The sequence below is a fragment of the Kryptolebias marmoratus genome, linkage group LG6 (assembly GCF_001649575.2).
Source record: "Kryptolebias marmoratus isolate JLee-2015 linkage group LG6, ASM164957v2, whole genome shotgun sequence".
In the NCBI taxonomy this organism is placed as follows: Eukaryota; Metazoa; Chordata; class Actinopteri; order Cyprinodontiformes; family Rivulidae; genus Kryptolebias; species Kryptolebias marmoratus.
In genome coordinates, this window is record NC_051435.1 from 2,416,604 (window position 1) to 2,429,977 (window position 13,374).

General features: G+C 43.3%; 1 protein-coding gene across 4 annotated transcripts in view; it reads left to right on the forward strand.

The window, feature by feature from the left end:
- The window catches only part of LOC108249337 (nck-associated protein 5), a 42,897-nt gene that overhangs the window by 17,125 nt on the left and 12,398 nt on the right, over positions 1-13,374 (forward strand). For 3 of the 4 annotated variants that reach the window (XM_017438648.3, XM_017438649.3, XM_037976207.1), the window contains 4 exons: positions 7,707-7,880; positions 7,956-10,747; positions 11,003-11,117; positions 12,421-12,496. In XM_017438648.3, coding sequence (XP_017294137.1) covers positions 7,707-7,880; positions 7,956-10,747; positions 11,003-11,117; positions 12,421-12,496 — 3,157 coding nt within the window. Of the gene's footprint in view, positions 1-7,706; positions 7,881-7,955; positions 10,748-11,002; positions 11,118-12,420; positions 12,497-12,611; positions 12,651-13,374 lie in introns of all 4 variants that reach the window. The other variant, XM_017438650.3, reaches the window with a different exon arrangement.

Consider the following 13,374-nt stretch of genomic DNA (forward strand, 5'->3'; position numbering starts at 1 on the left):
CTTTATTTTAGCAGTAAGGTAGCAAAGCTGCGCTCTTCTTCGTAGACATTGAGTTTGGCTGCAGCTGCACACAGTTGCAGCGCCTCCTACAGGAAACTGGTGGAGCTACGCAGAGAACCACGCCGTTCAAAAGCCTTGTTTGGATTCATGTTTTTATAATAAACACAGCAGAGAAACACTGAGGTCCGGCTTGGGGGAAGCTTTGAACGTTGAATAAAAATGTTTAAACCTCATAAAAGCCTCCAAGGACGCAGTGAAGTCGTGGCGTCCGTCCTTTCTGCAGCTGACGGTCCGGGTGTGCAGACATGTTAGCGAGTCTCTGACTCCGGGCCTCCAGGCTCCGCCGTCCTGGAGGTTTCAGGTGTTTCTGCTCCGACACGCCTGATTCGGACGGTTTAATCACCTCCTCACAGCAGCACGTCCACGAGTCGCCCTTTTAAAGCAGGAACACGTCGGACTCGTGTGCATCAGATGCTCCTCTGCTCAGAAACCGTTACATTAATTTACATTAAACTTTGTCTCCAGTGCTTCTTTCTCTGCTAGATTTAAGGATTCATAACCAGATTTGGACACTTTCTTATGAGCTGGACTATTTTTAACCTTATTAATATTCATATTATTATTATTAATAAATGTTTCTGAGGGTCTAGTGTCGTTGTGGCAGCCATGTTTGAGTCCCGATCCGAGTGTTTGTGGCAGCAGGTCTGGCGGTGCGTCCCTGTTCCTCCTGGATCACAGAGCAGCGAAACGTCTTTTTTTACCCACCAGTTGTCCACTTACTTATCCGCTCTGACAGCCGCCTCCTTCTGTCCCCTCGTCGTCCTGAGACACAAGTGAAAGATGTAAATGAGTCGAGAGGAGTCGGCGTTTGAAGAGTCGACCGAACACTGATGAAACTGAAGGCAAGCAGCCTTTTTTAGGACATGATGTAAAGAATAATGACACCAGGAGACATTTTTGATGTTCTGCTGACCTTTAATGAGAGGACGCAGGCACAGTTGAGGACATTCTTTGACTTTTTCGCATCAGTAAGGCCCTGTCCACACAGGGACGCTGTCTTCTGACATCTAAAGGTTGCGTTTCGGCTTTCCAGACTTCTGGCCCACTCTTCTTTCCATTGAGGCCTCCGGCAGCACGGTCCAGTTTCTTTACAGCCTTTAGCTGTAGGACATTACTTCTGTAGAACAATATTTATAGAAAATAAACCAAAATGTAGAAACAGTTAGAAAAACTGGACCCAGCAGGTTGTAGAACCTCCTCCAGCAGCAGAACTCTCAGTGGGTACCTGGTTGTGGAGGAGTTGTGGCCCACTCTTCTTTCCAGCGTTGCTTCAGCTCTCTGAGGTTCTGGTTCTGACTCCAGAATCAGCCCAAACCATCAGCCCTCCACCACCGTGCTGACAGCTGCAGTGCATTCTGGGTAAACATCTGTCCTCTGGTTCTGCTCCAGAAGTCTTCTGGTTCCTTCTTAGACAGAAGAGGCTTTAACCTTTGACCTTTGACCTGCTGACTGAGGCCTGTAGAGGCTGAGGTGGAGCTCATTGCACGGTCTGACCTGCAGGGTGAATTAATCTTCTCGCCTCTGCAGAACGATGGACTCCAGGCAGTTTGGTCCAACAGAAGTAGCGGTTCATTCTGTGTTTTTTATTACTTTTACTTCTTAAAGCTTTGGTTAAATGATCCGCAGTGAAATGAAGCTACGTGACGTTTCAGGAAGCTCCTCGGTTTCTTTCATTCTGCTGCAGAACATGAATTAAACGATGTAAATCCTGCAGGTTGGTGAAGTTTACAGCCTCCTCTCGCCGTCGTGTCAGGCAGACCGGTGGTTTCAGGTTATTTCATGAGTCGCAGCGTGATTCCGACCGGTTTACCGTCAAACACGGATCAGAGGATTCACAAGAATCTGCATTTACTTCAGGTCCGAGAAATCCCAGAGCAGCTCGTTAAAAATGCAGCGAGTTCAGCCGAGCGGGGCGTGCGGTCGCTCGTCTTTAACCTTCTTCTGTGACGCTCTGAGGTTTGAAACTCGTTTAATCCGACTGAGACGTCCCTCCAACCCAACGCTCCCCACGAATCAGAAACCAGAAGAAGACGTCAGGGTTCGGGTCGCCCTCTCTGGTTGTGTATCGACTCATCGCAGAGAGAATTATGGGTAAATTACTGAAACAGAAAATTTGTTTTTGACTCGGAGACATGCTCGTTAGGTTTCCTAATCACTCTGACAGCTCGCCTGTTCGCCGTGAGGCCGCCTGACTCCAACTTCTTCAAGTTTTTATTTTTGTTCAAGCTGCAGGAATCTAATAAGATTTAAATAACAGCGTATATTATTAAAGCTGTCAACTCCAGGTGTGTAAAATGTAAATAAAACCAGAATTCAGCTCATATTTTAGGTATAAAAACACACAAATAAATGTTTAAACTAAGAAAATCCAACGTTTGCTTTGAAATAATTAAGTTATTTAGATGTTTTTTTGCTACCTTTCTTTGGTTTAGGACTTTTGGTGCGTTCCATTTTCATCAGAACTGGGAAACTTAAAAGTACAAGTTTTAACGAGCGATTAAATCATTACTCAGGCTGCGAGGAGCGGCCATCTTGAAACCCCCACTTTCCCACGTTCTCGTTGAAATTTACGACTTGCCATTATAGTTTTCCCTCAAATCCCCCCCCTAAAAGTGAGAAATGAGCTCATCCAAACTCTCACTGACTCTCGCAGGAACAGGAAGTAAAGCTGAAGCTTCGGACGCCCGCAGGCTACGACTCGAAGTCTGAGGCTTATTTTCCGCTCCGCCTTTCTGTCTCCCCTGTCCTGTCAGGGAGCGACAGACGCAGGCGTGTGCGCGGTTGCCACGGTGACCCCAGCGAGCCAGCTCTAACGTTTCTTTTTCACTCTTCTTCAACGGCTTTCACGTCAAAATGTCGGCCTTTTTTCATCTTAGATTACTACATAATAAAAGCCTCGGATTGGGTTTGAGTTTTGAAGAGTTTCTCGCTTCAACGTTCCTGCAGAAGTTGTCCTTTAAAGACTAAATGTTTAATTAATTAATGAGGCGCAGGAAGAACAACAAATCTGCCAACTTTAGCGCCAAAAATCACCAGGAAGTATCTTTTTGGTTCTTGTCTTTAGGTTTTAGCTCATATATTCTTATATATATATATATATTTATATATTCCCAGATATTTCTTCACAGTTAAAATTTTCACGCTCCTGCTATGAAACGGTGCTACAAGTAAAATAGAAGCTGAGTCAGCGTTAAAGGTTATTTGAAAAAGTTTGCTTCTTGACTGATTTTTCACAGTGCAAATAATAATAATAATAAAAAACGGCACCACTTTAGGTAATTTACTCCCTCGGTTGACTTTAATTTACCTCGATTATGTCAATTTACGACAAAAAAGGAGACATCTTCGGCTCGTTTCTGGAGAAAGGGGCGCAGATTTATTTCAGTTTAATTATAATTCCGTTCGGTTGAAGCCAGTTGTGCATCAGTGGTGCAAAGAGCAGCAAATCTAAGTTTTATTTTAGGTCAACAAACCGTGAGATGAAGTGTTTTTATCTCTGCAGCCATGTTGGATTGGAGGTAAAAGGCTGCGAGGTTTAAATAAATCTTTAGGTTTAAATTTCACCAAACGTCAGAAATATAAAAATCCATCCAGGTGAGATATTTTACTTACAGACAAACAGACTAGTTATATTTCAGGTCCTCTGTGCAGCAGAGCTTTCATGCCGTATTTATATTTCCACATCAGCCAGTTTATTACATTTGTTTTTAATTGATTAATTACAGTAAACTCTAACATATTAACGATGTCGACCTAATCCCAACGAGCTGCTGGAGCACCAGCTGCGTTTTAATCTCCTCTTTAATCCTTTCTAAGAGCTCCGATCCTCGGATGAGTTCGGAAACGAGCCGACCTTCAGATAAATCCACAAACAAAGGCCACTTTTTAAACAAATTATGAAAACCGTGGATTTAATCGAACATCAACAACAGCAGGATGTCTGATTTGGGTTAACGAGTGTTGATTATGAAGTGAAATCTGTTGTCATAAAAGAAGAAATAACATCAATATTTACTTAGATTGCTTCATATTAGCAATAAAAACTCATTATTATATATTCCTTTGCTGTTGGTGAGAAGCTAAGATAAATAAACGATAATCTAAACTAAAAGAAATAAAAATACTTCTAATTTATGTTCTGTTATCAAACAAGTTAACCTCCAATCAGGAGCTACACACGCTTACAAACTTGGTCTTATCCAATATTTAATGAAGAAATACATAAATTAATCTGGTTTTAGATGAAATATTTTAAATTATTTATTTAGAAATATCAAATATCTTTTCCCAGATACATATTATACAGAATTTAGAAGAAACAAACTTTAATAAACAAAGAAAAATAGGTCAAACTCAACTTTTTAATGATTTTTTTTCTTAAACAATCCATTAAAACGGCTAAAAAGCCATCAACAAAATTCTGACCACACAGATATAAACGTTTAACTTTGAGACAAGAAGAAAACACAAAAAAAGACTCGTTATTCTGACGTCAAGTCGGACGTCTGGTTTTATTGATGAGAAATTAAAACTTTTATTTTCTTGACTTTAAAGCCAGTTTTACTAAATAAGTTAAACTTTTTAAGCAGAATGAGAAACGATCCGAAGATTCGATCGATTAAAATTTAAAACGTCATCTTGTGTGGACCGGATAAAATGTTTCCAAGGGCCGGATCTGGCCTGCGGACCTTCAGTTTGACTCTAAGTTAAATAGTGTCCGTGACACCGGTTGGGTCGTGGTCATCTCTGTGTTGACTTAGCTGCAGCGGCCATCTTGAATCACTTTTATTTGAGTGTTCAGGTCGACAACCAATGAAAAACTGACGTTCATTAATGTTAATTAAACTTGATAAATGAACCAAAGAGTCCATAATTTTAAATAAAGATCTGTTAGCGCTCAGAGTATGTGTTGGGGATGACTCTCAGCTACTACCACACCAAATTTCAGCTCGATATCCGACTTGTAGCCATTTTCCTGACTTGTAGCCATTTTCCTGTTGGTTAGGTTTGATTATCTGTTAAAAAAAGGTCAAATATGAACCAGAGATCTTCACTGAATCGTGTCCTACAGTTTATCGCAACAGAGCAGCTAAAAACGCTTCAAATAACAGAGGTTTGTTCTTTAAAGGCTGGTTTCGTTAACCCGTTCCGGCCTCAGATCGCCTCCAACGCGCCGACAGTAATTAGCCCCGAAGATTAATTTGCAGCATGTGGCCTGAAATAAAGCAAAGCACGAATAATCAAATAATAGCCGAATATCAATGAAAGGACCGAATCGCCGCAGTCCCCAGCTCCCCGACGCAATTATTTCCCTTTCCCATTAATTATTGCTAACAGATGACTCTGACGACTTTGAGAGGAAGTCGGTCACGGCCGCTTCGCAAACGATCGATGATGTTTTAAACGGGGTCGCGGCTCTTGACTCTGTCGGGTCCGTCTGATTGGAAACGGCCTCATATGAACCGAATATTTAACAGGCCTGGGAAGAAACTCGTCTTTCTGTGAACCGGAGTCGAACCGTCGTTTGGATTCGACTTTATTCACGTGTTTACGTCTATTTCAAGGCCTCCAATCGAATAAAATCAAGGTAATATTTGAAATTCAACCAAATTTATGAAGCAAAGGCTTTAAGATAGTTAAATATAGATAATTCAGAACAGGAAGAAGAGAGTTTACAGTTTAAAAAAAAGGGAGAAAATTACTTTTATTAAAGATTAAATAATAAAAAAACATACTCAGTTCAGATGAGATGGTTAGAATGAAAACATGAATCAAGAAAAAAAGATAACATTCCTTAAAAGAATCGTCTCTGGACCAAATGGACCGAGGCAAAGAGGAGAACTGTTCTGAGGCCAGCCTGCCTCTCTGATGGTATGGGGGTGCATTACAGCCTCTGGAAAGGATTTCCAGGTTTTAGAACAACATCTGATCCCATCCAGGAGAAAAAAACAGCAAGTTTTTTGGGATTGCGGTTGTAGATTGTTTATCTTAACAATAAACTAGTTATTTTTTCTTTCTTTACCTTTATTCCACCAGGAAAAAACCCACTGAGATTAAAAATCTCAATTTTGGGGTTGAGGTTACGAAACATTCACAACAGAAAACAAAAAAGTTAACATCGAAATGGATAAAATGATGATAAGATTCCTCAGTTAAAACATTTACAGACGGATGATTCCTTCTCAAAGTCAGTAAGAACAGCCAACATCCAAGCAGACGGAGCAGAAAACCAAAAAGGTTTCTTTTCAAGTTCAGTTCGGACTTCAGGCACCGAAAGTAAAAATAATTTCTCACAACGAAGAGAATATCCGCCGGTGGACTTTCTCTTTATAAAGGCCGACAAATATGAAGGAAGAAGTCCTAGTTTGGCCTTATAAATAAAAATATGCCAATGGCGGAGTCTACGAGTGGCCAAGGACGTCCATCCAACCCAAAAAATCAAGCAAACCTCGCGAAATCACAACTTTTTGCAACTTTGCCCAAAACACAGCAACTTTCCCGCAACTTTAACCCAATATTTATTGTTTCTAAAGTGATTCGCCACCGTTTCTGCGGTCTAGTCTCTTCTTTGTGGGTTTGTGTAGCGTGGAATACAAAATAACCCCAAATAACTCAGGAAGAAGACACGTGACGTCACTTCCTGTTAACATCAGAATGCCGGGAGCGTGCAGGAGCAGCGACCGAAGCCAAAATGTGCGCTAATGCTTCACATTTGCCCACAAAGATTTCAGCAAACCAGTTTCCTCCCCAGCTGCAGCTGTTTTGCACGTCCTGCAGTGTAATCATGGAACATAAACGCATCGACAAACACTTTGTGTCTGCAAAACATGTGAGGAGAGCTGCAGACCAGGGACAATCCAGAAATGCTCATGAATGTCAGTTTAGAAGCTATCAAAGTTCTCAAATAAAGCACCTTTTGAGAATGTCAATGTTTGTTGGCAATTATCTTACAAAACTAGGAAGGATTTTTGATTTGTGGAGGGATTGATTAATGTGCAGCAATGTGATTTTAGACACTTAGCTGCGATTTCTGGCCCCGTCACGACTCCTAATAACATGTTCTGGAGTTAATTGAACAGCAAAGCCAGTGAACCGCGGTCAGTAGAGGGATGCGCGTCTTTACAGCCTCGTTTATAATCTCCTAACATAAAAGACGGCGTCTGTTTTGTTGTTTCTGACCGACACAGACGTGTAATCAGGTTTAAAATCCAGCCAGGGAAGTTTGAGGTTTGTTTAAATCACGTCTCACTTCTGAAGCTCTGGCGTGCATTTCCAAACAGGAGGCGTTTAACTACTGGAGTGGAAATATCATGCCACGACTCAATTAGCCGTTGGATAGAAAGAGACAGCTTTGCACACAGCATATTGATTTTCTTAAGAACTTTGACAAATAGAGAGCCATGGGGCACAAGCTGGATATATGGTTCAGACTGCAGAAGCTATTGGATATAATGTCTAAAAGATATGAGCAAACATTAAGTTCAGTGGAGTGGATGTGAGCCTTGATGACAATATTTCTAGAAAATAAACTGTGATTAATAAATGTCTCATAATAAACTCTGCTTCATAATTAACCTGATTTAGCTGAGTGAGATTCGCACCGTTTGAGAATCCTGTTAATTGGTTTCTCGTTCGCTCTTGTCCAGGAGGTCCAGAGAAATGGAAAAGCAGGTATTCCTGCAGGACGATGGCCCAGTTTGTTGAGCCTGACGTGCCCGCGCAGCAGTGGAAGCGGCAGCGAGCTGTCGCTGTCGAGCGCTGGCAGCGAATACTCCAGCGGCTCCCATACCTGGGCAGATGGACGAGGCTTCTCCAAGCAGGTGGGCGTCTTTGCTTCTGTTCAGATACTTACCCGTAACTAAATGGAAATTACATATCACTCTTGTTCTGCTCAGTGCGCCACGAGCCGGGACAAGAGGATGAGTACGGGCTCGGTATCCAGCAATCATTCGGCATCCGTCGAGGAAGCAGACCTCGGATGGAAGGAGGGTCACATTCTGAAAGGTCTGAAGCGTCTTCAGATGAAAAGGTCCAAAGAGGCTCCCTCACGTGCATCTGTTTCACACTGCAAAGACTGCATGACCTCAAACGAGGGCATATATTCTCTCGGTGTCAAATCTCACCAACAAGGGACTGCAGCCAAGAAGGTAGCCCCGTCCAAGGCTGACGCAGGGATCGGCACCTTAGACTCCGACGAGCTCGATGAGGAATCACCGAAGTTACTCAACAGGGAATCCAGCGGTCAACCAACCAAAGATTATCTTTGTTTGGACAAACTAGATTTCTCTAAGGATGATGACAAAAATCTTCAAGCGGACTCTGTCAGCCTTTCAGCCGATTCTGGCCTCTTCCCATCACCTGACTCGGACTGCTTTTTGTTTCTGGAGGGCCCAACACTCAAACCTGGCGTGAGCCCGACTGACAGTCTCACACATGTGGAGAAAATGGACAAGAACTCGCTGGAGAAACACAAAGCACCCGTGCTAAAGTTCAGCGACAAGAACAATAACCAAGAACGGTCCACCGATCGTAAATCTAGACTTGATTATAACAAAAAGGAACAAGGGGAACTTCCAACAGAAGGAAATGAAGTGAACTCATCAGTTCAGCATTCTGCAACTCGAGCTCTGAGCTGCGTGAATGAAGCCAGACAACGCAGCGCCTCCATGGAGGTTCCTCACTGCAGAGACCAGACGAAGGGAAACAAGGACCAGGCCATCTCCGAATCTCCACAGAGGAGACCGAAACCTCAGTTCTGCGACTCAGCAAGGAGGGCTTTCATCCTGCGAAGCAAGAGCGCAGACGGAGGGCAAGAACAACTTAAGCATACTCATTCTCCTCTACATCAAAAGCTCATAAAGGGTCAAAGGTCCAAAGTACAGTCAGACCCAAATCCTTCAGGGCACAGTGTCCCAGGCAAGAGGACAAATCTCAATAACACAAACGGTTCAAGCAAAAGCACCTTAAATAAAGACGAAGAGCTTCCAGTAGCAACAAGTTCCAAATCTCTTGAAAATGTCCAACAGCTGTCTCCTGTCGTGTCCCCTGTGAAACAATCAAAGATTCTTAAGTCTCCAGGCATCAAGAGTCCAACCAAATCATCTCTGCAAGCCTCGAGCAGTGAGTCTTTGGAAGAGAGCATCTATGACAACCTACCCTGCTCGCCGCGAAAGCAGCGACGCCAAGACCATCACTGTGACGTTTCCCAACCAGAGCGTAGGTCCCCATCTCCACCGCGACCCCCAGGTCGAAGTACCTCTCTCTTTCTTCGAAGCAGCTCTGAGAGCTCAGCCAAGGATCAAATACCGGCAAGTCAGACTCAAAGCTCTACCACCGGTAAACCAGTATCAACCAAAACCAACGAGTTCTCTTCTGATTTAGGGACTCAAAAGTCCAACATGATAAGAGATCATCAACATCCAGCCCCGCAAATAGGTGCTGAACTGATAAAAGAGGTCCCTGCAAAGATCTTCCATACCAATATCTCAAATGTCCCAATTCAAGAATCTCAATCCACAGAGTTTACAGACAGAAATGAGACAAGTTGTGATGAAAATGGAGCCCCTTTTATATTGTCAAGTCAGAGAATCCTGCAAAGATCCCAGCAGAGTGTCAGTGAGCCAAAACTTTCAGAGGTTTTACCTGCCGGGTTCCCTAATGTTTTCTACCAAGGGATTTCCTATAATCCCCAGACTTCCGGCTCGAATGCCGTGAAAAGAACACTTCCTGCGAACGCTAAATCCCACGAGGCGATCGCCGGACAGGACTCAAGCACCTTCGTCATTTTTGGAAGACAGAACAAGGACGACGGAAGAAGCCTACAGACCTTTCAGACTTTTGCATGTGACCCCCAGGTGGTCCATGACAAAGCTCGCAGAAAGATCGAGACCCGCTGTAACTCTCTGGATTCGGACTCTGTCCAACCGGTTGCTTTGGACGGTGGCGGGATGTTAGATTGGGGGTTTGATGAGCAAGGATGGCTGTTCAAGAGGTCTGTGTCTGTGTCCACCAGACCTCTTCTCAAACCGGTGATGGGCATGAATGGGGCCAAGGCTCGCAGTCAGAGCTTCGGTGCACGCTACATGGACAGGCCAAGCTTCAACAGATCAGGAAAGGTCCGCACTCAGATCAAAACCCACTCAGGAAGTTCTTTGAACTCTCTCGGCGATGTCCTTCCAGGAAGCATGAGTTGCTCCAGTAGCTACCACTGTCCGATGAACCGATCCCTTTTAAACAACTTCTTAATCGAAGAAGGACTGACGGTTCCTTCACAACTGGGTTCCTCAAGCGAAAGACTTCAGAGTCTTAAACTCCAGCGAGAGCAGGCCCGGCAGCTTCAGATTGAGCAGCAGTTTTCAAGCGCCTTCGGGGAGCCGGTCTCCGAAGAACCAGAGAGACAAAGCACTATAACCACCATTGAGGAGAAGGTGATGCTTGGAATTGAGGAGAACCTGCACAAGTCTCAGGAACAAGAGAGAACTAATGAAGTAAAGCAAAAGTCCGGCTCCAGCCTGGCGAGTTGGTTTGGCTTTCGTAAGAGTAAGCTCCCTGCTCCGAGCAGCAGGAAGGCTGATCCACCAAAAGCCAAAGAGGAAAAGCGAGAGCAAAAGATTACATCACTTCTGGGAGGAAAGAACGCAAAGTCTGACAAAAAGAAAGAGAGACGGAAAAGTGACGGGAAAGACTGGTAAGAATTTCAAAAAAATCTCTTAACATGACAGCTGAGATCTGAGCTGATGAAGCGATTATAGGTTTTCTTTCTTATCAAATCCGTCCAGACTCATTTTTCAGCCTTCAGACCTGTTTAGACATGTTCTAGAGAGACGATCGCGGCCAGCTTTCAATAGTCAGGAGAGTCATTTATCAGCCGAACCACCCGGGGGGTCGTCCTGAATCAATATCACAAGAGTGCAGTTCTGGTGACAAAACGTTTTTCTTTCAGCTCAGTGGGAAGAAGAGAGTCTCATGATGCGGTACGAGCTTGCATCTCAATGCCCTGCCCAGGAATGTCTCTGAGTGAGATACAAGGACATGCTAACGTCATAGGAGACCCACAGGTGAACCAGTTTATCACTTTCCGCACTAGCAGAACCTGCACCGGTAATGCAACTTTTAAAAGCAAAAATTAAAAGCAATAATAGCTTAAATATGCACCATTAGGACTAATGCATTAAAACATCAATAAGTCATTATGTGTTGCTTCAGGAAAAGCAGTTAGATTATAAAATAATCTTCTAACCTCCTAAATATGTGCCTGTTTTATTACAAACTTAGATTTTAGGTCCTTAAATTGGTTTTTTGGAGTCAACCTGAGTCTGTAATCCAATGTTCAAAAACTCGTCTGCACATGGTTTGACGTCGTCCTTTTTCAAAATTTGAACGATGCAAATACCAACCAACACACAAACAGGACGAGAAAGCTATAGACATTTCTGTTTTAGTCAAAACTTTTCTTTATGAGTGTTTTTATAACCTCATCTACAGTGTTTTGAGAACAAGCAAGAACCTAAAAACGGCATTAATACAATAATTAATAATTAGATCCAACTTTTGTTTTTTCAATGGGAAGAGGGTCATGTGACACTAATTGTGTTGAATTGTCAATGCAACCCTCTTCTCCCACTTCCACTTCCTGGGGAGTGGATTGGTCGTCGTGGGCCCCAAGGTCTCCCGATCTGACCCCCTTAGACTTTTATCTTTGGGGTCATCTGAAGGCGATCGTCTCTGCTGTGAAGATACGAGATGTGCAGCACCTGAAACTACGGATGCTGGAAGCCTGTGCTCGCATTTCTCCTGCGGTGTTGCTATCAGTGTGTGAAGAGTGGGAGAAGAGGGTTTGCGTTGACAATCCAACACAATGAGAAACTTGTAAATAAGTCATGAAAGAATAAAGTCACGTTAAAACAAAGCACACCGTTGTTTTTCTTGTTAAATTCCCAATAAGTTTGATGTGTCACATGACCCTCTTCCCATTGAAAAAACAAAAGTTGGATCCAAAATGGCCGACTTTAAATGGCCACCATGGTCACCACCCATCTTGAAAAGTTTCCACCCTCCCATATACTAATGTGCCACAAACAGGAAGTTAATATCACCAACCATCCCCATTTTATTAAGGTGTATCCATAGAAATGGCCGACCTTGTAAATTGAAAGAATGCATTTAACCAAACTTTTAAACAAAGACGTTGCTCCATCTGTTAGCAGTCGAAGTGTGTGTTGGCGTTGACTCTCAGCTACTTCCAGACCAAGTTTTAGCTCGGCGTCTGTAGATCTGACCGAGCTGTGGCCATTTCTGTGTTTGTGTGGGTGTGGCGGCCATTGGTAACTTTTTGTTTGTTTGTTTGATGAAACTACAAAGATGCAGATGATGAACCGAAGACCTGACGGTGAAAATGGATCCACGGTGAAGAGCCCCACTCAGGACGCAGTGATAGGTCAGATTTCTTTCTGCCATCCGCCCTTACAGCTTCTGTATATTGTACGAAATCACGCTGGTGCCTGAATCAAACATGAACTTTGTTAGTTTTATCTGTGCTTACCGTTTCACAGTGTGCAGACAGAAGTGAAGACCAAATATGACAGATATGTGTAAGTCATAAACATAACAAACTTGCTTTAATCAGTCAAACAAACACGCAAAATGCAAAGTTCTGTCAGTTTGTGCTTCTACCATTGTATCTATGTTGGATTTGTTCCGACTCTGCATTTGCATCAAGTTAAAGAGAAACCATATCATTCATGATGTGCTCTAAGAGGGAAATCCTGTGCAGGTTTAAACCTCCATCTTTATACATTCATGCACCGAAAATCTGCATGTGAAGGTTCATTTAGTTTATTAAGTTTTCTCCATCCCTCCTCGGTACTGTTGGTGTAAGATGACACGGATCAGCCTGACCGCTCGGATATTTTAATTTCTGCTCAGGGACCACAAGTGGGAAAAATAAAAGTTTATTAATTATTTTTATTTCATGGAACAGGTAGAGGACAGGTGAGAGGTCCAGCTGAAGTTTTATTGGCCCGCTGCTGTAAATACCAGCCATGTTTGATACAGATGGACGCCTGGCCTCGAGGGTTAATCACCTCATTAAAGTTTCAGCTCTGCAACGACGGAGCGTCATCGTCCGAAGGCTGCAGGGAGAATTAACTTCGCCTTCAGCTCGGAGATGATTTTAACCACCAGACACCCAGTAAAATATCTGAATAATTATTAAAACGAGCTCTAAACCCGGTCCTGTTGGAGCTCTAAACCAAGTCCTGTTGGAGCTCTAAACCTGGTCCTGTTGGAGCTCTAAACCCGGTCCTGTTGGAGCTC